Below are 24,365 nucleotides of genomic sequence, written 5' to 3'. Positions count from 1 at the left end.
AAAAAGCTCTTTTCGTTCTGAAGATATTCACATTTAAAGAATTCCAGATTTATATAATTATGTTGCATAAAATTATGATGTCATATTTAAGAAATAGCAAAGTTTGACGTTTTCCGTCATCAATAATTTTAGACGTGCATTCAAACTTTATCAATGCATAGATATTATAAAGGTTAATTAATTAACATAATTTTTTTCCCAAAATGACACTTATTTGCTCGTCCTAGGCCTCTTAATTTTTTTTCAATGGCCAAATAACTCAGGATCTGCAATTTGGTTTGCAATAAAATTTTCTGGGTAGGCTTGTATAGGCCCTATATTTTTCCCTACAAAATTTGATTGCAAACCAATGTGCAGATCCCAAGTTATAGGGTTGTCAGCAAAAAAATTTATTTTAAGATTGGGAAAGCAACTTGTGCATAACTAGTAAAATCAAAACTTATTTATGTCTTAGGAATGACTACCTGACTTAAGTGTAATGTCAGAAAAGAAAATAGAAAAATAACCTTTTTTAAAAAAAATATTGAGACAAAGGCAGTTTTTTCTTCATTATCCAAATATGGACAAAACTGTCAAACAGTCAATTCTCTGCAGCCGGCAGACTGCAAAGTCGCTACTTTTTTACACATGTAAGTCAGGCAGGCATAGTTGAAAAGTTGCTAGTCACATTATTTAGCCCGTCTGCACCGTAATAATTCACGTCTGGGACCACGAAGGCCCTGAAATTCAGGAATAATGACCTTGCTGATGTCAGCAATAGTTAGCACATTCTAAGAATTCAGACTACGTTTTCTCTGAACATTGACAAGTGAACTTTGACAAGCTCAAAATGTGTGAATCTAGTATAGAAATTAGTCTACGCAATTACTTGTGGTGTCGAACTTCGAAACTAGCTGTCTTGTCTCAACATATTTTGTCCACGATTGTAGATAAAATCTTGTCTTGAATAAGTGAGTTTATTCTAGGCTTGTTTTGACATAAACTTTTTCATAAATTAAAATATACTTTTGAAACATATACTTAAAGTTCTGTAGATCTTTGTATATAGTATTTAGAAATGACAAATAGACAACACTATCATGAAGAAGAATTTACAGTGGCTCAATTCTAATGTGAAAAAATCATCATCGTGCAATTTCAACATTTACCAACAATGTTATCCTGTAAGACTTCCAAAATTAGAGGAATCTCCTGAAAAAGACCAAAGAATATTTGATTTAAAAAAGCAAAAATATCCAGGTATGGTGTAACCCTATTTGCTGTTTAGATTCCATAATCATCTTCTAGAATGTTGATTGTATGAGGCTAACACTTAGGCTAAATTTTTGTCCATTTGGCAACTTTTTATTTATATATACATAAAAATATATATATTTATTATATTTATGTATAACAATTTTTAAAATCTCATTTTGAGAGTAGCTATAGCAAATATGTTAAATGTGATTAATAATATCATATCAAAACGTCTAATGTCAGCATATTATTAAATCTATCGATATTATTTTCTTTTATGCTATACTATATGCATTCTAAGTTTCATCAATGTAACCTATTCAATGTTAAATCCATAACTATTCTTACTGTACTTTTACAGGCTCTCAATCACTTCGGAATTTGCTCTCCTATTGTATCTGAATGGTGTATATATAAAATTAATTTGAGAGAAAAGTTGAGAAAAAAAGTTAGTTTCATAGAAACCCTCAAAATTGGACTCTTATAAACCAATTCTAATGACAAAATCAGTTTTATCAGTTTCAACTTCGCCATTTTTTGTTCAAAAAATCGAAAAAAAACCGTTTTTAGTGATGGCACTCGTTATAACGCATCATCATCTTCATCATTACCAAAGGGAATTTCCCAAAACAAAAATTGGTAAAAAGCAAATGTTTTTGCTAAGACAAAAATGTCACAAAATAATGTTGCAGTAGGTACCTATGATATGAAAACTTTTTTTAAAAAAAACTGTAGGACCAAAAAAATCTTTAGAAGTGTTAAACAAAATTAAAAATGTCCGCATAATTTTGTTGTAGTGTGCATAAAAAATGATTTAGGCCATACTGTAAACAAATTGCCTTGAAGGAACCTGAGAAAATTTGCTTTTGTCACCAAAGCTTATGCTAAAAAAAGAGTCTGTAAAAAAAGGTTATATTGTGCAAATATAAAAAAATTAAGGTCAACATATGTTTTCAATATGATTATTAATGATTTTTTATAGATGAGCATATGACTTCTACATCCACAACTGGAGGTTTAAAATGGTAATCTTTCAAGTACTATTACAAACTTCTGAAATTAGAGGGCTCATTTAAGCTGTTTTTTTATACATTCTTGTAAGTGATGGAGTGTCTTGATTTATCGAGTTATTCAAGGTATCTGGACTTCATAGCTAATGAACTGTATAACGTTGACATTTTATTTTCCACACTTGTAAACTATACAAAATTTTATTTTGAAGAATAAAAATTCTTGTTTTAACCGAAAGGCTTCTCGGATATCTGTTGCATTTTATGTTTAGTTTATCCACAGCACTGTTTTTTTTTTTATTTTAGTGTTGAAATGCCTAAAAAGGTATGTATATAAATTTAAATCAAAATATTTATTAAAAAGACAGTTTGCTTTGTGTGTGACAAAATTATTATTTGGAGCAAACACTTTTCAGATTTTGAAAGATGTTGAAAGTTTGCAACTTGAGGATTTGTTAGACGAAGATGAAGTGGAGAGACACACAACTGTCAAGACCCGTAAGTATACGGTGTACCAGTGTTTATGACAAAAAAAAATGTCTGAATATATACTTTTTACAAATTTTTTTCTAAGCCTTACAAAAAGGGTTTATTGATTAAAATTTAACTATGTACTATATAACAAAAAACTTCACTTCTAAATATTTTGATAAAAATTTTGAATATCTACTTTTACCATAAATTATTCCGATTAGCTTTATGGGCGTTTATTTAGTTTTCTGATTTTTCACAAGAGCAAAGTGCTTAAAAGTAACGGGCATTTGTACATTTTTTTAAAATTGGGATAAATTAAAGTAGCTATATATGTAGCATATTTTACAACAATTTTGAAACATCAATAATAAAACAGGGAAATTTTTAATGCTTAAATTGAACATAGCTAGAACATGTTTTTTAAAGTTTTAAAAAAAATTAAAAAATAAAATAAAACATACTTTATAGCCTGAAAAATACATTTTTTCAGCCTTATGCAAAAAAAAAGATGATACAAAGTGGCACTTTAACCTTTAAGACGTTCACATAGGACTTTAATCAAAAATACTATTATTTGGTACTAATGTAAATCTAACTGCATGTTCCCAATTTTGTTATTTTCAAGAGTGCCTTTGTTATGAACATATTTAACCTTACCAAATCCAAGGCTTAGAAACAGAACATCCGTTTTTTCATATCATTTTACAGCTACTCGTGTCAACATGATATCGTATACACAAAGTGATGTTGATTCATTGTTAAACAAGAGAAATGTAGCAATGGAATTGAAACAAGATTTAGAGAAGAAAGCAAAGCAAGATTTTATTTCACTTACTTCAAATAAAAAATCTTTCACAAAGAAACGATCAAAATCTTTATACTTAGAGGTATAATTTTTGCGTTACCTAAGCAAGCTCTTTCCAGTTAACTATGTACACACATCATAGGTAGTTAATTTGCATACGATGCCCTCTGTTTTTCCTTGATCTCCATAATCGCAATAACAAATCAGTAGATGTGCTATGCCTTTAATTGAAATTCCTTCAATTCTAAAGACTGTTATTTTTCTTGCGTCAAAATTCCGATTTATGTTTAGTCCATGATTATGCATTCCTCTGTTAATCAAATGTTGAATAACCTAACAACAATTTTTGACTAAATATTTCTACTGAGCTGTATATATCCCTACAAATCTACTCACATTTAGTATTCCACATAATGACTGTTTTTTTTTACTGAGGATGTCTTAATAATCAGACTTATTATTGAAAGTAAAATCAATTCTCATTGTTGCTGCAAAATGCTTGAGTTTCTGTTTAAAAAGTTATGATATTCCCAACAAACTTCGAATAACTAGGATTTTGAATTATTGTCGCTTATTTTTTATCGCTTTCTTTTTTTGTAATAATAGTCTTTGGATAGACGATCACCAAGCAGGCGGACAAGCTATTTTAATGAAACAGAAGCCACAACTAAGAATTCTACGTTGGAGTTTTTGAAACAACTGCAGAAGAAAAAAGAATCGAATTTAATAAAAGATTTGACAAAATTAAATCGAGCAAACTCTTCGCCATCAGGATGGAAAAATACAAAAATGTCGACAGTGATGTTTGAAGAAAAAAAACAAAAAAAGAGTCTAAATCATACTAGAAATTTAGAAATAAAGGATCCTAAAGAACAACCTCATAAACTTTGTAAACGCAACAGCGAACTACGTTTACAAGAAAATGATAATACAAAAATACAAGAAAATGACTGTCTGTTCACCTCTAAAGATGAATCTCCTTCACATGTGGATCTACAAAATAGCCAGAAGCGGAGTGAAGCGCTAAAGCAGGACGACCTTTGGAAGCTTTTAGAGGATAAAAGTGTTTGTTTAGATGCGAAACGAGATGAAAACGATCGATTATATGGAGAACCAATCAGTCTAAATGTAGCAAAGGTAAGCGAGTGCTTTGTTTATATGTAGCAAAGGTAAGCAAGTCTTTTGTTTACGTGTAGCGAAGGTAGATGGGAGTGCTTTGTTCATATGTAGAGAAAGTCATTGAGTACTTACTTTATGCAAAATTCTCAATGAAACCCTTATAATCGGGAATCTATGAGAACTTAGGATTATTCTTAGAACGTGAAACTATCAACACAACTTCACTGTTTAAATTCTGGGCACGTAATTAATGTTAATCAGTTTCCTAATTTTGTCGGATTTTCCACCGAAAATCAAGAAAAGATCGGGTTTTTTGGCATATTTTCGTAGGAATCAAGAAAAACTGGAAATATGTTTAAGAGCTTTTTTTTGACTGTCAGAAACTTCTCACAGAATATTGAAATTCGCTCTAGAACTCAGGTAATTGAATTTTAAGCAGATATATAGTGGTATTTTGGACAAATTTCAAGATAACGATTACGTCACAGAAAAAGTGATGACATAAACAAGTAATTTATGCGCCAATTTGTTTCTTCCATGACATACTATAGGTGTGCCAAGTTTGATTCAATTTGAAGAAGCCTATTAAAAGTTATGAAGGGGGCGGACTCAGCCCTCCCGGTCATAATAAGTTTAAAAAACCCAAACCGAATAAGGTTAATTGTAACGAAGGTCAGAGATTGCTTTGTTTACATGCAAGTTTCCTGTTTGCATGTAGAGAAGGTTATCAGCTGCTTTCAAATGTAGTGAAGGTGCGCGAGTCCTTAATTAAAAACTATCATTTTTGTATAATTATATTACTGTATAACTATTTGTAGGGTTTACGCTATATGCTGTATGGTTGTACCACATCTTCATTCAACAGTATTTGGCGTGAACAGAATTTGATGTTTGTTAAACCAAATTATTATGGTCTCAAATTTTACAAGGTATATCTAATTGAAACAGCATAGTTGGAAAGAATTTATGAATGTATCTTTTATGCTACCGTAAAGCTAAGTTCTCACATAAGATGCAATAAACTGTGGCACGGCGCGACACGTTCGTTTAGCGTTACTTCCGGCGCACCATGTTTGCGTTTTTGCTCACACGAGAAAACGCTGTGTTTATACTTACTGATGAGAAATAATCTTGTTTTATTGGAGTTATTGAAATAGAATAAGATCATGGGTAAGAAGATTATGGGAAAGTAGGAAAGAAGCAGGGTATCACGAAATGTTAATCAAAGAAATGAAATTATATGATCATTGTATGTTTTTTTTATATTTTCTTATGTGCATTAGAGTAATTACTTTGGATGATACCCTAACGAATTTAAGAAAAACCCTTCAGCCGTCACTAAAGTTGGTATAAGATTGCATTACTTTTCTTATCAACCAGATTGAATTTTTATGAGCTTCATAAACGTGGTACCTGAAAAAGCAACTTTCTACGCTTCATCAGTTATTGCACTTTATAATTGGGTCAAGAAACACAATCATTAACAAGTGCCTTATGGATACAAATAGTGCCCTGGAGGGCATGTTGGCTACACGCCGCGCCGCAGAACATTTTTGTCAGTCTGAATTTAGCTTGTCGTGTTTCTTGTGTGAGGAAACTTTCGTTATGTCTTAAGAAATATTTTCTCAGCTCTTCGAGCATATGTCTTTTATTTGGTAAATTGAAAAATAGTAATCTTTAAAGGATGGACCAGCTGAAATCATGGCAGTGTTGCAAGCATATGTGATGAAACATTTGTTATTTTTTGACGTGGATCCTGCATTACAATACAATCTTGAAGAAAGGTTAGAACAATACAATTACCTGAGGCGTACTAATTTTTTAACATGGATTTTTGCAAATTTCGCAAACTTCAGTAATATTAACAAGAAATAATACTGTCGCGAAAGTAAATGCATGCGAGATTTGTCTTAAATTTCTGATCGGCGAAAAAAGTAATAAAAGAAGGGACAAAAATTCTATTTTGCTTCTCCCTAACGATTTGGTTACTTTAGATTCGATGTTCTCAACAAAAAAACAAGTTCTCCATTTTAATTAATATATTCCGTTGTTTAAAATTTCGTTATCAGGTTACGCCCGAACGCAGAAACACAATCTCGGAGCTTGGTGAATGCTATTTGTGATATGATTTGGAAAGCTGGAAAGAAGAAGCATGCTGTAGTTGCGTTGTATGATATCTTTTTTTTCTCCAGACAAAAACTAAATTGTTTAATTAGTCTGGTATTAAAATTTTTTCAGTACCTATATGAAGATAAAATTAATTTCAATCCTGTCTGATTAGAGGCTGATTAGAAAAACTCACAACCGTCTATGTTTTTCTACATAAGTAAATTTTCATATTAGCATGTTTATAATTTTGCGGCAGTTATCTCTATAATAATACAGAAACTGTGTGTCTGTCTGTAAATTTTCTGACGTTACGGTTACGTGAACCTCAATATCTTACTTTAAATTAATGAAGCCATTACAGCGCACTTAAAACTTTAAGCCATATAAAAGTATGCACATCTATAATCTTCACAGCACGAACCCCTTGTCCTTGACCCTGCAACTCAACAGACAAAAATATTTTTTACAATAAGGAAAGAACAAATGGAGTTAATTTAACAAGATGGCGGCTATCACATACCGGTCGCTAATCTGTGTGAATATTGAAACGTAAATTGTTTGAAAGACGCTCTGGTTTTTAAAAAAACTCATTGTCAAGTAACGAAGTTGAAGCAACAAACTTGATTTAACGTGAATACTTTTTGCATTTACAAGAACGATTTGGGAGTTACGATATGTCGACCGATACAACAACATCGACAAACGCATCAATCGCCGACCAACAGAATTTACTGTGCAGTGGATGCAAGCGATTGTTTAGAGGTATAGCAGGTCTTAGAATCATCAAAGAGCATATGCAAATCTATAGTGAAAGATCTCCGGCCTGCAATTAAAAAGCAATATGAAAATAAAAACAGCGACGCTGTTTTCAAGAAGACTATACACGATGCATGTACAAACGTTTGGAGACGAAATCTATTTCAATTACCTAAAGTATTGGTAAAAGTTCTATTAATGAATTGAATCATCTGATAGATCTCTGGAATAACAAATCACCTTATACAAGACATTGCACTGAAAATGTTTATGTTGTTGCCGAATTTACTACTACAACGTACCAATCCGAAAAGTATAACTCTTGAAAACAGGAAGACATTTAAAAGAAGACTTGGATTATGGAGACAGAGAAACATTTCGGCTTTATTAACTGGATGTCTTGTTATACGAAGTCGTTTAAGCATGAAAAATGGTTCTTCGAAGACGGAAAGATACATTGGGGAAGAATTCCAAAAACTTATAATCGAAAGAAATGTGAACGGTACTCCTACACAACGTCAAAGTGGTATGCCCAGTCTTCGCAAAATATGTTTCGAATAGCTACCGCACACCAGCCAGGTTATTTGTTATTGGGGGCGTAAGCTAAGTTCAAAAGAGGGAACAACCCAAGGTGATCCAATCGGCATGGCAGTCTACGCTACGGGAATAACACCTCTCCTGGACCAACTGATGTCGATCATGGTGGAACAGGACTAGATGGCCGCCTATGCTGACGACATAACTGCAACAGGGAAATGCAGATCATAACGAACCTGGTGGGATAACCTTGCAACTCAAGGAAGTCATTTTGGTTACTTCCCTCAACTAAAAAAATCTTGGCTAATCGTCAAAGAACGAAATTTGGCCGACGCCATGGAAAGCTTCCGGGGAACCAACATCCAAGTAACAACAGAAGGTCAACGACATCTGGCGCGGTGATTGGAAGTGAAGGTTACAAAGAAAAATACTGTAAAGCTCTAGTGGAAAAATGGTCAGAGGAATTGTCTCTTCTAACCCAAATCGCCGTGACTCATCCACAAGCGGCATGCGCATGCTACGTCAGCGGATACCAACACAAACTTACTTACTTCATCCGAACGATACTTGGCCTTAAGAGATACCTGCAGCCAATCGAGGATGTAATACGGTTTCAGTTCATCCCAGCGATAACTGGAGGGATGACCATCAACGACAATGACCATGATCTGTTGACATAGCCTTCAAAATGATCTTGGACTCGAAAACGTATGTCAGACAGCCCCAAATGAGCACGTTAACTCCAAAGCCCTGACAAGAAAGCTACAAAACGAAATCCTCGGGATGTCTGGAGAAGAGGAAGAAGTGGCAAAAAGTCCCGCCATGATCAAAAACGAACGTCGCCAACGGAGTAAAGAAACGTTGGAGGAGGTACGAACGAGGATGAGTGACGAGCAGAAAAGAACCAACGAGGCGAATTCAATGGTTGGAGCGTTTTACTGGTTAACAAATCTGCCGATCAAAGAGTTTGGATACGAGCTCAACAAGGAGCAATTCCAAGACGCCTTACGCATCAGGTATAGCTGGTTGATTCCAAGACTTCCAACGGAATGTGTATGCTACGTGTGCTATGTCGTTATAAGGGAGGCTTCGTTACGTTACGACATAACGAAATTCGTGATTTAACGTCAATCATGTTAAACGAAGTCTGCCATGACGTCAGAAGGGAATCAAAGCTGGTCGAAATGGATGGTGAACACCTGACGCACCGGACAGCGAACAGAAGCCAAGAAGCGCGATTCGACATCAGCGCTACGGGTTTCTGGACTCCCGGACAAAGAGCATTTTTTGATATAAAGGTCTTTGACCTAAACACTGGGAGGTACATTTTATTTTTATTTTATTTACTATTTATTTATAGTTGGTTTTACATAGTTCATAAACTAATTTACACCAACTGATATAACTAATATAACAAAAGAACAAAAAATAAAAAATGAGACTACGAACTGTCACTACTCATTTGCATAACTTGCATGAACACAAATTTGAAATTTTTATGGTGCTTAAAGCTGCTTTAAAAGCCTCCAGTGAAATGTTGTTCTTCACCAAATCTGGTAATTCATTCCAAATAAGACTTCCTAAATACAAAAGGTGATGTTCCAAAATTACTTGTGGTTGTTCTGGGTAATGACAGTAAGTTTACTTTTCGCAACATATATGGAACTTCCTTTACTCGAAAACATCTAACATAAATGGAGGACTAATACCTCGAGTTGTTTTGTAGATCTCACATAAGATTTGACGTAGATGTGATTCGTGAACACATAAAATATTAGCTTCCTGTAGGAGCACCTCTAACTCTTCAGATTGACCACAAATTGACCGGAGAGAACGTTTATAAATAGAATTAATGGAGTTAATAAAGGACTTGCTGCAAAACATCCAAATAATTGTCGCGTAACTAAAAACCGATGCTATGAAAGCGTTAAATATTAATTTCGATTGCTTGAGATCAATAAAATTTCTAATTCTGTAAAGATTCCTAACACACACACACTCCTTACACAATGAGACAATGTGAATATTAAATGACAGCTTGTTATCTATGTTGATGCCTAAGAGTTTTACAGAATTAGAAGAAGAAATATGTATATTCTCTACATTGAGTTTTATATTATCGATTTTGGTTCCAAGGAACATCAACTGAAACTTTGCCGGATTAACTACGAGTTGGTTTGATGTAAACCAAGCCAAGACTTTAGATAGGTCATGTTTCAGACAGTATATTACTTCCTCATATGAAGCACGACAGGCATAAATTGTGTTATCGTCGGCGAAATTACAGATGTTTGATTTTTCAACAATATACAACAGGTCATTAATAAAAATATTGAACAACAGAGGTCCTAGAATTGATCCTTGTGGCATTCCTATTAAAATCCAGTCACTCAATGAAGAACCAATCTTAGTCATCTGATACCTGTTATTTAGATAGGATTTTAAAAAACAAAAACTGTCAAAATCAACACCATATGCTGCGATTTTCGCTAATGGTCAAGAGTATCGAAGGCCTTGCATAAGTCCATCAGTATCGTTCCCACTACGCCAGACTTATCCAGACATTTATACCAACGATCTAGCATTCGAAGCAGGGCATGTTTTGTGCTGTACCTGCGACGAAAACCACATAAATGGGTGGAGAATATATCATCAAAATTCTTTGAGAGTTGTTCATAAAGTATTATTTCATACAATTTTGACAGAGATAGAAGAACACTGACCGGACGATAATTTTCCTTGAGAAATTTGTCACCCTTTTTAAATATCAGACTCACTTCAGCAAGTTTAAGGGCATCAGCAACAAGCTGTAGGACCTTTTTAGGCACGTTTCCACTTGCAGATTTTCGTGGATTTAGACTTAGAATGACCCGATAAACATCTCTTGGTTCTACATGAGAGAACGAGAAAGAGATACTCTAATGCTTAGAGCAAATAGCTCTAATACTGGGGTGATTAGTAAATTTTCTCAAAATTGAAGTGATGTCGTCAAGCCCAACTAAGTCCATATCACTATGATCAGCGACAGTTTCCCAAGGTTTGAAATACAAATTTTTAGAAATATTTACAAAATGTGAGTTAAAAATATTTACAACTTGGTTCTCATCCGAAACCAGGTTTTTGTTATTATCAATCAAGTCGATCTTTTCTCGAGTATGGGATTTATTAGAGAAGAAAGGCTTACAAGCAGACTAAAATTCTTTCGAATTTGTTCCCATTGTTTGGAAAAAGATTGCTTTTCTTTTCTATTCAAATTAACTATATAATTCCTTTGTTTTTTATTTAATATAGTAAAATGTGGATCGCCAGTTTTATTGGCCTTGTTTCTAAAATATGAACTCTTCATAACCGCTTTTCTCATTGTTTTGGTAATATGTGACTTATTATTTCCCCTGATCACACAACAATCCTCACAACATTCGCGTTAAGAACATTTTCCATAACCTGATTAAAGGATGAGAAATCATTGGTGTGAATCCTGGATAAATTAAAAACAAGTTCTTCCAGAAATAAATTAAAGGACATACTTTTAAAACTTCTATAGTAAGTAGTTTAAGGTAGTACTTTTTTGAAGGTTGATTAGGCATCGTATAAATCAACTGATGATAGTCGCTGATTCCTGTTTCAAAAGAATGAGACTTTTGAAAGCTCCTACGTTTATTTGTGAGGATCAGGACAATGAACCTACCATCACTTGATTTAAAGCAGGTGGGATTAGTAATCAAACTAGATAGTGAAAAATTAGACATAAACATTTTAATATCATGGTTACTGGTTGTTTCATTAAAATCGCCCATAATGATCAGGTTTTCATGACTTCCAGAGTAGTAGTCCATCACTTTAGTAATCTCATCGAGAAAGTAACTAAGGCTTTGTTTAAGGCTGCGATATATGGATAGAATAAGCCATTTCTGTTTACGTAAATTGAGTTCGAGAATTATACATTCGACATCACTAGACATTGGACAATTAAAACACTTTGACGGGATATTTTGATTTACATAGAGTAATAAACCCCCACTCTTACTTGATACATCTCGGCGTACTGTTTTTTTGTGACTCGAAACAAAAAATTGATCTTCAGGAAACGTGGGTCAAGCTTGCTTTCAGCAACACACAGAACGTCGACATGACTCAAGATTGTGCAAGTCAGTGCACAATTCTTACGGAAGGAGGAGTAAATAGTCAATAGGAAATAACTTCTTGAGAATTCTTGGCCATTAGAGAACTGCGTTTTCTATTTGGATGCAGTCTACTGCGGTTTAAGTGAGCAGTAGGATCAATATTACTGTGATCGATATATCCAAGGTTGCTCTCCGGACATAGCTGCTTTAAACTCGTATTGACTTTCTCGGCCTTCTCTTCGAAGTGATCGTTTCTTGGGGTTTATGATGAAACAATTAATGAAGTGTTTTCATTAAAGCAACTAGAATTGACAGCAAGTTTAACAATACAGGGGTCTGGAGCTCGAAAAATGCTTCAGAAGGATTGAGTGGGAGAAAAAAAGGCACTACAATGAACATGTCAACAATATCGAGAACGGTACCTTCACGCCTTTGTTTTTTTCGACAAGTGGTGGCATGGGTCGTGAGTGTAAAACAATTTACAAACGTTTGTGCGAGATGATGGCTGAAAAAAGAGGTGAAACATCCCAAAGAATAACAGACTTCATACGAACGAAGCTATCGTATAGCCTTCTCCGATCGACATTGCTGTGTTTAAGAGCCTCACGCTCACTAAAGATCAAATCAGTCTGAGTGAAATTCATCTGGCCAACTCTATTTCGAAAGTTAGAGGCACTGATGAATGAGCATTTACTATATTCATTTATTAATTAATTTATTTAATATTTTTAGTTTTGAAGCGTTAGGACAAAAGATTCGACTGGTCTATCAGGTTGGGATGAGATTAATCCCGCAGAGTTATGGGAAAGTTGATCTTAATCTTCACGAAAATTCTCTGCACTGAACGTGTGACGGATCCTGAGTCTTGAGATTGGACCTTCTAAATGGCTTACTACTTTGCCAATTAAACGTTTAGGTTTTCTGTTGGACAAGCAGTCGTTCTGGGACAGCTTATATATTCGATATAACATTTCTTTGAAGCGCCTTCCGACGTCTTGTGTATGTAGCGCACCCTTCAAATTGGATCACGCTTTATCTTGCCCGAAAGGTAGATTTATATCTATCAGACACAACGAACTGAGAGACTTCATTGCGGAACTGCTATCAGATGTTGTATAGATGTTTCGGTAGAGCCAATTCTGACTGGCGAGGCTCTATCAGCCTCAACAATACAATCCGACGATGCTCGAGTTAATATAGGCATACGTGGTTTCTGGGTAAGGGGACAAGTAGCGTAGTTAGATGTTAAGGTATTCAACCCAACAGCTGCAGTGCGCCTTACTCATTCACTAGAATCAGCCCACAAGTAAAAACAAAAAAAAAGAAGATACAACAATCGAGTGACTTGTTTTGGTGATATGTCACGTGAGTGTTCTGTCTTTTACAAAAGATTGGCAGAATTTGTTGCCGAGAAGCGGAACGAAGAAACTCCAAAAGTAAAAATTGGAGATGCAGAATAAATTTCTGCGTTTTCAGAAGTCAACTGTTATGCATCGAGGGTCGAGATCATACAAACAACTTTTTAGTGATGATGAAAATGTCAATTTGATAACTGTTGAAAGATTCCAACAAAATTGAACTGTTAAATCAATATATAGTTTTTAACGTCAACTTTTCAATGTTTAATTGTTATCTTTCCACGTATGTCTCTGTACCTTTGTGTTTTATATTATTGTAATGGCTTTACTAATGTTAATATACTTTCCTACTTAAAATAACCAAAATAAGGCCAAATAACTTGGAAGCAAAGTGGTGACGTCAGTCATTTTTTACTGCGTGGGTAACTAGGATTTGGGTAAATTTCCCAAACCTAGGTCCCCAAATCCGTTTCGGAATGAACGGGTTGATGACGTCATTAAAAAACCTTTAAACCACAATATCTCTGCATCCGTTTGTCAAAGATACGTGATCCTATACATTTTCTTGATCAGCGTTTCAAGATCTATACGATGATGAGGTCAACAGGTATACAAATTTTTAAAAAAGAAAAAATTCGCATTTTGGCAGTTCCTTGCTGACGTCAGCAAAAACCTTAATATCTCCGCAACAGTTCGTCAAAAGTACATAATTCTATACATTTTTATGATCAGATTTTCAAGCTCTAAACGGGTTATTAAATTTCCTAAAAAAGATTTTTTGTGTATTGACGGGACGAGATGTTATCAAAATTCTAATGATGTTTTTTTTCCATTGTTCTCCTGCCTAAGTGGATTATTCCACGGGCGTAATTGACTAGTTGATGAATATAACAATTTTTGTTTGTTAGGGCTATCGGTAGATGCAAGTTTATTGCAGATTCTACTTACAGAGAAGATAAAGTAACGGAAAAGGTACATTCTCCTGTGTGGTATTTAAATAATACCCCTGTCTCTCTGCCATATTGGCCGATTTCGTGTTAAACATACATGAAATATTTTTGGCCGAGATAACAAATGTGATATACTTTTTATGATACTCGTGGATTTTTTACTGGCTAGTGACTAGTCTGTATTAAAGAATACGAAACGGTTCAAGTAAAGATCTCCGTCGTTGATGTTACTCTCCATCACTGCACATCTGAATGAAGGTGTGTAATGAATAGACTACTCGAAAGGTCAAGTACAAGAAATTATGCGGACTTTACAACTATAGACGCCTTGTTCATAAATTTGTTGCTATTTTCTAGGCATTATATTTTACGAAGAGCTGTTTTCGGTAAAAAAAATACTATGTTCTTGCTTTAAGAAGGTAGTTAATACCTGTAAAGAGAGGTCATTGTTGTTGCGGGATCGCGAGATTTAATCTAATAGGACCTAAGGTAACAATAATAAAAAAATTCCATGGTTTGGCGATGAAGAAATCTTTTCTCTTTAAAAACGCTCTAAGACCCCTAAAACAGCTTCTTTTTTTTTAATTTGAAATATACTTTATTTTAAAAGAATATAGCTAGCTAAATAGTTTAAAAAGTCTATTTCGTTAGAACGCTGGGTTTAATAGCATAGTAAGTGCTTCTCGCTGTATGTGTCAGCTTTTATATCTGTGAGCCAAAACAGTAGTAAGTACAGTAAAGTTTTGTAATTTTTAAACTTTTGTAGATGGAGATTTTTAAATTCAGGAAACGTGATGAGTTGGAAAAATTTTGCCGCAGGAATCTTCATTTGGTAAGTTTTTGATTTTAAAAATTTTTCTGGATTAATGTTTCTTGTTACACAAAAAATAAGTTTTTATTTTGCCTGGACGAACACCAAAATTCAAATTTATAAAGTTTACTGTAACACCTGTGTGGCGTCATATATTTAGCTTCAAAATTCAGGGATGAGTGGTTGTGTCTCGCTTTTATATTCCATGATGCTCTCAAGAGGTTTATCAAAGTAAGTGAAACCACTGACGACAAATAATAATATATTTTCTGTGCCTGCTGTTGACAAAAATCTTTTCATAATATTTCAGCGTGCGTAAAGATTGTGCAGAGTTAAAGCGTGGAATGATGGGCAATGAATCTGAGGACGTCAATTTGAGAAGTCAGGTGAATTTTCATTTTATACAATTTTCTTCCTTTTTATTTGAAAATAGTTTTTTCAGCAAAACCTCTTTATAGATAACATCCTTTGAAGCGGACACCTGTCGACAATGGACAGTTGAAATGACGGTCAAACTCTTATAACAAAACATTTATGCAGCGGACACTTTATTGCAAACACCTCTATATAGTGGACATCCTTTTAAGCTGATTATACTAAACTGACTTTAGTATACTTATGGTATCTATAGCGGATACACCCAATAGTGGGTAGTTTAAACCAATTATTTTAAGAAGTTCGCCTATATTTTACTTGGAACAATATGTTAAAAGTTCAGAATATTGCATCGTCTGCGCTAAACAAAACAACATTTGAAATTTTTTATGTGAAGTCTATTTTTGTTTTTTGAATTAAAGATACCATATTTACAATATATATTGTCTTTCGGCTTTTTATTCTTCCAAAATCAGGCTATTCAAACAATTTACGCTCAATTTGAATAATATCAGCCAATTTGGAAAGAACCTCTATGTAGCAGACATCCCTTTATAGCAGATACTTTACGAGGTTCGATGGTAGAGAAGTGTCACTGAAATACCTTTTGAACTTTTTTTATAGGCACTCATAAACCTTTGTATTTGTGGAAGAGCGGTTCCAAACGTGTTTAATGGGAACAGAGCAATTCTAGTGAATGAGGTATGCAATTCGATAAGAAAAAAATTGTCTTTGCATTTTAAAAATAGAGGTTATGGGTGTATTGAATTTATGTAGAAATAATTAACTTTAAGGACGTAAGACTGCTAAAATTTTGTTCCATTTAACAGTTGTTGGAATAAGGCAGTTAAATTTGTGTGAAGTGAAAATTTTTAGAATTCCTGAATTTTACTCTTTTGCGAAGTTCACGTCCTTGGGTTAATCGAGATATCGCAAAGATTTCTCCGTTTGAACTGCAGAAGTTTCCAACCATTTTTTTATTGGGACCTTGTCACGAATGAACTATCCACTAGCCGCCGACTTTTTTTTAGTATGAAAGACAGAAGGGCGTGAAGAAGCGATGCGAGGTGGGATTTCTAACTCACAAAGAACATTTGGACAGCAAACATACTAAAGTAAGTTTCTATTTATATGCAGTTGCAAAATATGATTTGCTGTGACTTCACGAAATTGAATCCGCGCGAATTTCAGGTTGCGCGAAAAGGATTACTAAACGGGAAAACAAAATGTAACTTATTTATTATTTTTCAAAAATATAATATTCGCTTTGATAAAACCTTAAACAAAACCAGTCATGTTTGTCATTTTAATCAACTCATATTGCAAGACAAGATCATTGACAAAACTGTCTAGGAAAGGCCCTGAGTATAAGAAGCTGCGCGCATCGCTGCGTTATGTGCTAGCGCTAATTATAGTCCAGTGCATTTGAAGTGCAAAATAGTTGGATGTGGAGCAGTCGAAAATTACCAGCAAGTTTGGTAAAATAAATTGTAAACACTAGTCGTTAGCCCGTGGAAAATCCACGGGTTCGCCCGTCGCAGCTAAGCTACCATTTTGCGTGACAGGCAGACAGACAGACAGACGTATACGGGCATTATAATATAGATAAGCATTTTTTTTCAAATCTTAATGAAGAAAGATTTAATGTAGAAAGGTAAAATCTGCTGGTTTAATCGCTGTAAAATCTTTAAAAAATAACATCTAAATGTTTGATTAAATTCGAAATCATCTTCCATTGTCACCCATTCTTCCCTCGAACTGTATTTTTGTTGCCCTTGAAATACAAAGGTTGTTTTTTTAGGTTTACGAGGGAAAGCGACAATATGGTGCTGCTCTCTCTTCTTATAAATATATGATAAGACTATATTGATAAATAGTTTCGAAAAGGTTTTAACATACTCATGTTTTCTTATTTTAGCTATTTTGCATAGAGCGAATTTGAATGTTATATATGTTGTAATTATTTGATTGTACGTCCCTTGAAATACGCACTACACCCTGGAGGTACCAAGGTAATGGTACTGAAAATATTTTTGTCATTCTCTTTAGGTTGGCAGCTGTTTGAAGACACCCTACTATCCAATCTGGGTGGTCCATAATTTCGACAAACTCTGTGTTTTATTCAGTTTGAAGAAAGAGTTAGTGAATGATTGGTAAGAAGAAACACAGCTTTGCAACCTCATTCCCAGGACTGTTTATTTCCTTTGACTACTTGAATCACGATTCTCTAGTAAATACCGTCGAAACGAAGGCATTGGAATCTGGACCTTGAACGGCAATAATACAGACTAGACTTTAAGGACAAAGTTCATATTTGACCAAGTTCAGTGAGTAGTGTGAGATGTAGCTATGTTTTTATTTACAGCGAGATTTTTTTACCTAGGAAATTAGAAAGGAGGTTTGATTTATACCATTACCAAGGCATAGCAAGATATATTGGAGCTGCGGAATTAGACATAAAATTAACAATAGGTAAATGTTTATGTTTAAACAAAAATGTTCATCCTTTTTTTCTTCACGATTTCTTGACATCCCTTGACGATTTATTCCACTGACACAATTATGTCGGGTCCTGCGAAGATAAAACACGCCACCAGTCTTTCGTCTTTCGTTGCAGCAAATATTTCATTGGAGTCATACTTTCTTACATTCCTCTGAAGTTTAATTCAGCCGCATTTATGTAACACTTTTAGACACCATTCTGCCGTACGTCGAAAATGAATATGAGGAGGATGATAATTCTACGCTAGAAGAAGCTATTCGCACAAAGTATGTTATATTCTTTCGTTGGTTTTTATGTTGATTTTACGCATAAATAATTTCGTGCACAGTGCGAAAAGCTTTTGCAACCAAATTCGTACATTTTTGTGTTAAAATGCGCTAAATGTTGTTTTTAAAATTTTTTTGATCGGTCAAAGAGCTGCTTATTAACACGGAGGAAAAAATAAATTAAAAAATAAATATAGCCATTAACTGTCGTTTCGTACAAGGCTGGCCACAACATTTCACGACCTCTAGCATGAATTATATTGTTTGACAGTAGGTTTGCATTGACCAATCACAGTCCCCTTTTAAACGATCACACATCAATTAAACAATCACACGCGGGGGGATTTAAATTATTTCGTCTGTTATACTTCCATGTTATTATTAAACTACAATTCTATAGCGGTCGGTCTTGAATATGGTCGTACAAATAATGTTAGATTTCGTTTTTTTTGCAATATTGTTGTTTCCTTGAAATATATACGCGTTTCTTTTTTTTATGATAGATGGAATGACGCAGTGATCCAATGGAATGGGTATACACGCTTTTAAAAGATTATGTTGATTCAAAAGATTCTCAGTGCGTTTGAAATATCCAAGATTTGTCAAATACAGTGTCGAAGTTACAAATTACCGTTGCTTTGAATAGAATTTCCTCTATTTTCGCCTTTTTGTTATTTTGTTTTTTTCGTTAAAAATCTTGTTTTTTTTGCGTATAAATTTGTATTATGTATATAAATATATTTTTATGAATAATGTAACTATGTTTAAAACAAAATGATAAAAATTTCGTGAATTAATTTTTGTCTCTTCTAATAATAGATCCATCCCAAAACATTTAGTTTTTTTCCTCCACAGAAACGTTTAAAAATCAAAGTGGTAGAAAAATTGGACAACTTATAAGTGAAAGCACAGAGCAAATAAATTCAGACTGGCCACATCTAAAATCACCTAGTAACCTTAAATTTAGACAAAGAATATTGGTTCCTCCTGAAATTTAAAATTTATCAAAAATGTAACAGTTACTTCTTATCATGTTTTTTTAAAAAAACACTTTTTTATAAGGATCGTGTTTTTCGTTTTAACATTCTCAACTCTTGGGCAAAAATCGTCCTGATATTTCTTTGCACAGTTAACATAGAAATTGAATGGTTTTATTACGTTCCTTTAGTGTTTTCTTCCATAATTTTGACCCTGAAACCCTAATGTTTCTAAAATTGTAAAATAAATCTGCTGCTACCATGGAATTGATGAGCATGATTGGCCAAAAACCTGAAAGATTTTGGGTCCTTTGCTTGCTTATTATCAACAGAGGTGTAAAAAAATAAAAAATTTAATGCCACCATTATGTTCCACATTAGTGGATTGTACATTTGCAAAACATTTTTTGTGCGAAACAGTGTCATCTTTGTAACTGCAAGAATTTTTACAGCTTGCATTATAAAACGATATAATAGCGGATGCTAACATTTTAAAATTATTAATTAACCAAAATAAGTATTTGATCGTAAACAAAGGTATACAGTAGTAAAGTGTTACAGTACTAAATTCAATAAATTTAATTGTTAAAAATATGTAATAATGCTGTCGAATTAAACAACTTTGTAAACCAGGAAACTCACCGAAGGCAAATAACTAGTCTCATCATTAAGAACCTGTTGAAATAACATATACTCTACGAAGACGCTCATATATAAAAATATGCACCAAAAGAGAATTAAAGTAAGCTATGTAAAAAATGCTAAATATTATATAAGAAATGCCTGCAAAGATAAATAAAGATCTAAAAGTATAAGACTTCATTGTTCATTCTGTGTAATATAAATGTTTTTACTTTGGTTTGAAAACATTTAAAGGATCGCTCATTGTCAAGTACAAATCTATTAATTTTGTGTATGCTATTCCAGATATATGGACCACTTTATGAAGCTGAAAACTGACTGGCCTTAGTTTTTTTGTATGGTGGATAGTACTGACCAGATGACCTGGTTGAATATTTACTTTCTCTTACTTGACACATGTTAGAAATTATGGGGGTATAGATTTGTTTTTCATTTTATACATAAAGCATACGTTCTGAAAAATATTTATCTGGAAAATATTTAAAGCTTTTATAGACTGCAGTAGTGGTTTGCTATGCGTAAATTTGTCTTGGAAAAGAATAGTTCTTACAGCGTGTTTTTGACGTTTATATTTCGATTTAAGTTTAGATTGCCCCAAACTATATTTGCGTAATTTATATGACTATGTACGAATGAAAAATATAAATTTATTAGATAATGTTTATTTAGGAGGCGTCAAGCTTTATAAAGAACAATTACACTTACAGTTTCAATGTGTTTTCGCCAGGTAAGATTCTCATCTAGTATAACCCCCAGGAACTTTGTTTTTGTTTTCGTGAGATTGTGAAATCTCCGATTTTTAATTCCGTTAATATTGTTGGTAGTCTATTCCTTTTATGCACTCGGTGGAATAATATATATCTAGTCTTCTTAACATTTAGAGATATTTATTTGCCTTAAACCAGTCTGTTAGTTTTATAAGTTCGTTGTTTACAGTTCTGTAGAGTGTTTTGAGATCTTCATGAGAATAGAAAAGGTTGGTATCATCCGCAAACATAATGGGATTTAGAACTTGAGTGGAACAATTAAGATCAAAAATGTACAAACGGAGTATTTTCAACACAACAGCATGGTCAGTACACATAAAAATTCAAAAGTTTCAAAACACATCCCCTGAATGATATACTTGCGTCAAGGGTGCAGTTATAAGGTAAGGATAGTTGTTCTTGTGTAGTGCGCCAACTCGTAACAATATTGTTAACTAGTTTATAAAGCCCGTGGAAAAATCCACTTAGGCAGGATAAAAATGAAAAAGAAGCGTTATTTCAATTTTAGTTTTAGGTTTTAGGTGCACTGTAATGGCTTCATTAATTTAATATAGGATATTGACGTTAAAGTAGTATTATTGACGTCGCGCCGTAACGTCAGAAAATTTAACATATTAGACATAAGTTTTTCGGCGACATCAAAGAAAAATGACGATATCCACTTTGCCTGTTACAAACAGACACAGTCTCTGTATTATTATAAGAGATTTATTTAGCAGGAAGAAAATTGGGTGGAAATAAAATATAGTGAAATTTAATTTAGCAAGAATTTAACGGGTTTTTGTCAAATCTGCCAATTCCGCCGAATTTTCGGTCCGACAATCTTTAGCGACAGTTTGAACAAATGCTCAAAAAAATTTGATAAATGTCGTTCCCGGGGCTTTTTTTACTCGCGCTAGCCTAGTTATTAAAAGGCAAGTAAGCCCTGGAGAACAAGATTAAGTACAGATAGTGGATTTTAAACAAAAACTAACTACAGCATTCTCCCCAAATAACGGACACTATAAAAGCCTTCCATAAACCTCGGCTGTAATCGAAGTGTTCGGGCTTTCAAGAGCATGAAACATATTTTTGATATATTTTGTGGCATGTTTTCGTTTTGTAAAGAATCAGTTCTTATTATTGCTATTGCATTTCCTTGTTAGATGGCTCATGCCTACATTGTAACAATTTCTCCAAAAAGGGGCTCCAGATGTTAATGTAGACATGATATCCTCTACCAAAAGATTTTTACAATGAACTAAGATTTTAGAATGAATGAATGAATAAATGATAAATTTTTTTTCAAAAAAATCCTTCGAATGCTAAAGGCCTGTTTCCACTCAGGAAAATTTTCCTCAGAAAAGAAAAATTTTCGAATTGCACATTTATCGTTTATTATAGTTTATTATAGTTTATCAAAATAGAGGCTTCTCCCCTTTCATCACCTGTATCTTGTTTTCAACAACGCTTTTCTGGCATTACTTCCTGGCATTGTGTCTGGCATTGCAAGTCCTTTAGTTCCAAGTGCCCAAGAGAATGCTGATGACTCAGAACAGCAGCAAGATCTTAAATCTACTTGTGAAGAAGAACGTGAAGAACTCTCTGTGCATGAAAGGTTAGTAAACCTAATGCCAGAGTACTCGTGCATATGGAAATTGTACTCAACAGAATACAAAGACAAAGACAGAATAATAAGGTCCTGGGAGGAAATTTCAAAGAGATTGAAAGACATTAATGGTAAGCTAGCTTAGCTACTAGCTACCTTTCGTAGTGTATATTCGTAGGCACTTTTGCTCACTTTTGCGTATGTATATGTTCATCCGCTATTCGTACGTAAAGTGCTTTAGGGCTAGGGTTAGGGTTAGGATTCTTTTTTCCTTTTCCGCCGCGTAAATATGTCATATATTACGTATGAAAGTGCGTACGAATATACAGTTCCGCTACCTTTTTTGCTTAGTTTATACAAAACTAAAAAATATTTTTTGGGGATATTTTTTTTACTCTTCACTCGTTGTAGGACATTTCAAGTAGCCTTCTCTCAATAACATCGTCCAAAGAGCTTTGCACGTTTCTGCAACTATGCGAGTAATTGATGTCGGACTTACGCGATAACTACATGCAATGGATACTTGAGAATCACCAGTCACTAGATAGCGGAATGTTAAACAAAGTCTTTCTGACGGACTAATTGCCTCCCTGCGCAATGAACATTTCGTGAATGAGCACATGATATTCACCTTTGAAAGTACGTTCGGAAAATATTTTACGAACCCAACATCGCTTGCTTTGCCTTGCTCTAGATAATTTTCTTCGCAGCAAAATTAGTAAAAGCGTCTATTTATTCCAGCCATTTTTATTTTCGATTTCGTTTTCTGATTTTCCCGCGTTGTGGAAATGCCTGAAGAAGCATAAGCTTGCGCTGAGCGGAGGCAGAGAGATATGGAAAATTCAAGCTCCTGCTCTAACTCTCCTATTTCAGAAGTAGAATATTCAAGTGTTGTCAAGAATTTTCAAATTTATTAAACCACAAGTTGAATGATAACAAGTGCATCACGATGCACAAGGATTTTAAAATTTTATGTTTGAACCGTTGTGGAAATGCCGGTAGATAAAACTCCGTGGAAATTTTTCCTGTCCACGAAAAATTTCCCAGAGTGGAAACGGCCCTTAACTCTGAAATATCGAATAAAAAAAATGTTCAAACGCGTTGATTCAATCGAATATATTGATTCGATCGAACGGGTTGATTCGGATGTCTTAATGCTTTTAAGAAAGATTTTTTTTAAATGAACAATATCTTCGTCATCATCATGGCTCCTGCTAACTTGAAAAAGCGTGAAGCTGGGAAACTTAACAAACGCTACCTGACGTTAGACGAGAAAATCAAAATATTCGATGACAATAAAAAAAAATGAGTTGTAGAGACATTTCTAAAACATAATATTGAAAAGACACAAGCAGCAAATGTTTTGAAAAATGAGAAAAAGCTCAGAGCAGAGTTAGAAGACTTTCAATTCAAGGGTTTCAAAATATCAACAGAGAAAGCCATCAGGTTTAAAAAATGTGAAGCGTCTGGTATTTATAGTCCTCTACTCAAAGAAGAAGCAATGAATATCAAACGATCTTTAAATCGACCAAATCTGGATAAGGTATAAGAAGTGATGTCATTCTCTATTAAATAGTTTAGGTCAGATCTTAAAAAGAGAGAACTAACTAGGACATCTTGTTCATTGCCATCACCTCGCAGAAACAATTACTTGCAAAAAAAGGTTTTGCAACCCATTTTTTGCGGAACTAATCTAATTGTAAGAGTCAATCATCTTTAAAGATTACATCCGCAAAATTTTTAATTTTTTCGTAGCTACGTGGGTTTTCTGTAGGATCCAAGCCTGTAGGACCCCAAGTTATTGTTGTTTAATTGAAAATACCTTTATTCCTAAAATCTAAACAGTGATTTTTAGCAGAAGCAAAAATTAATTCCGCAAATTTCTGGAAATGATACCGTCCGCAAAAAAAGTTTTGCAAACATTTTTTCCGTAAACATTGGTATATCAACAAGAAGTC

At 33.9% G+C, this 24,365-nt stretch overlaps 1 protein-coding gene across 1 annotated transcript; it reads left to right on the top strand.

Annotated features, from left to right (window-relative positions):
• The first annotated feature begins 1,019 nt into the window (after positions 1-1,019).
• LOC130636012 (uncharacterized) lies at positions 1,020-23,845 on the top strand. Its single transcript, XM_057445584.1, has 19 exons — positions 1,020-1,239; positions 2,219-2,261; positions 2,553-2,571; positions 2,663-2,744; positions 3,429-3,607; positions 4,132-4,662; positions 5,463-5,573; positions 6,328-6,428; positions 6,714-6,812; positions 14,437-14,500; positions 15,245-15,310; positions 15,450-15,520; positions 15,600-15,675; positions 16,289-16,366; positions 16,696-16,779; positions 17,714-17,817; positions 18,048-18,136; positions 18,358-18,433; positions 18,937-23,845. Exons 1-19 carry the CDS (start codon positions 1,080-1,082, stop codon positions 18,980-18,982), a joined length of 2,079 nt encoding a protein of 692 aa, XP_057301567.1. The 5' UTR covers positions 1,020-1,079; the 3' UTR covers positions 18,983-23,845.
• The last annotated feature ends 520 nt before the right edge of the window (positions 23,846-24,365 follow it).

The sequence above is a fragment of the Hydractinia symbiolongicarpus genome, chromosome 3 (genome assembly GCF_029227915.1).
Source record: "Hydractinia symbiolongicarpus strain clone_291-10 chromosome 3, HSymV2.1, whole genome shotgun sequence".
Classification (NCBI taxonomy): Eukaryota; Metazoa; Cnidaria; class Hydrozoa; order Anthoathecata; family Hydractiniidae; genus Hydractinia; species Hydractinia symbiolongicarpus.
Note: the sequence above shows the minus strand (reverse complement) of the source record. Positions and strands in the feature narration are given on the sequence as shown.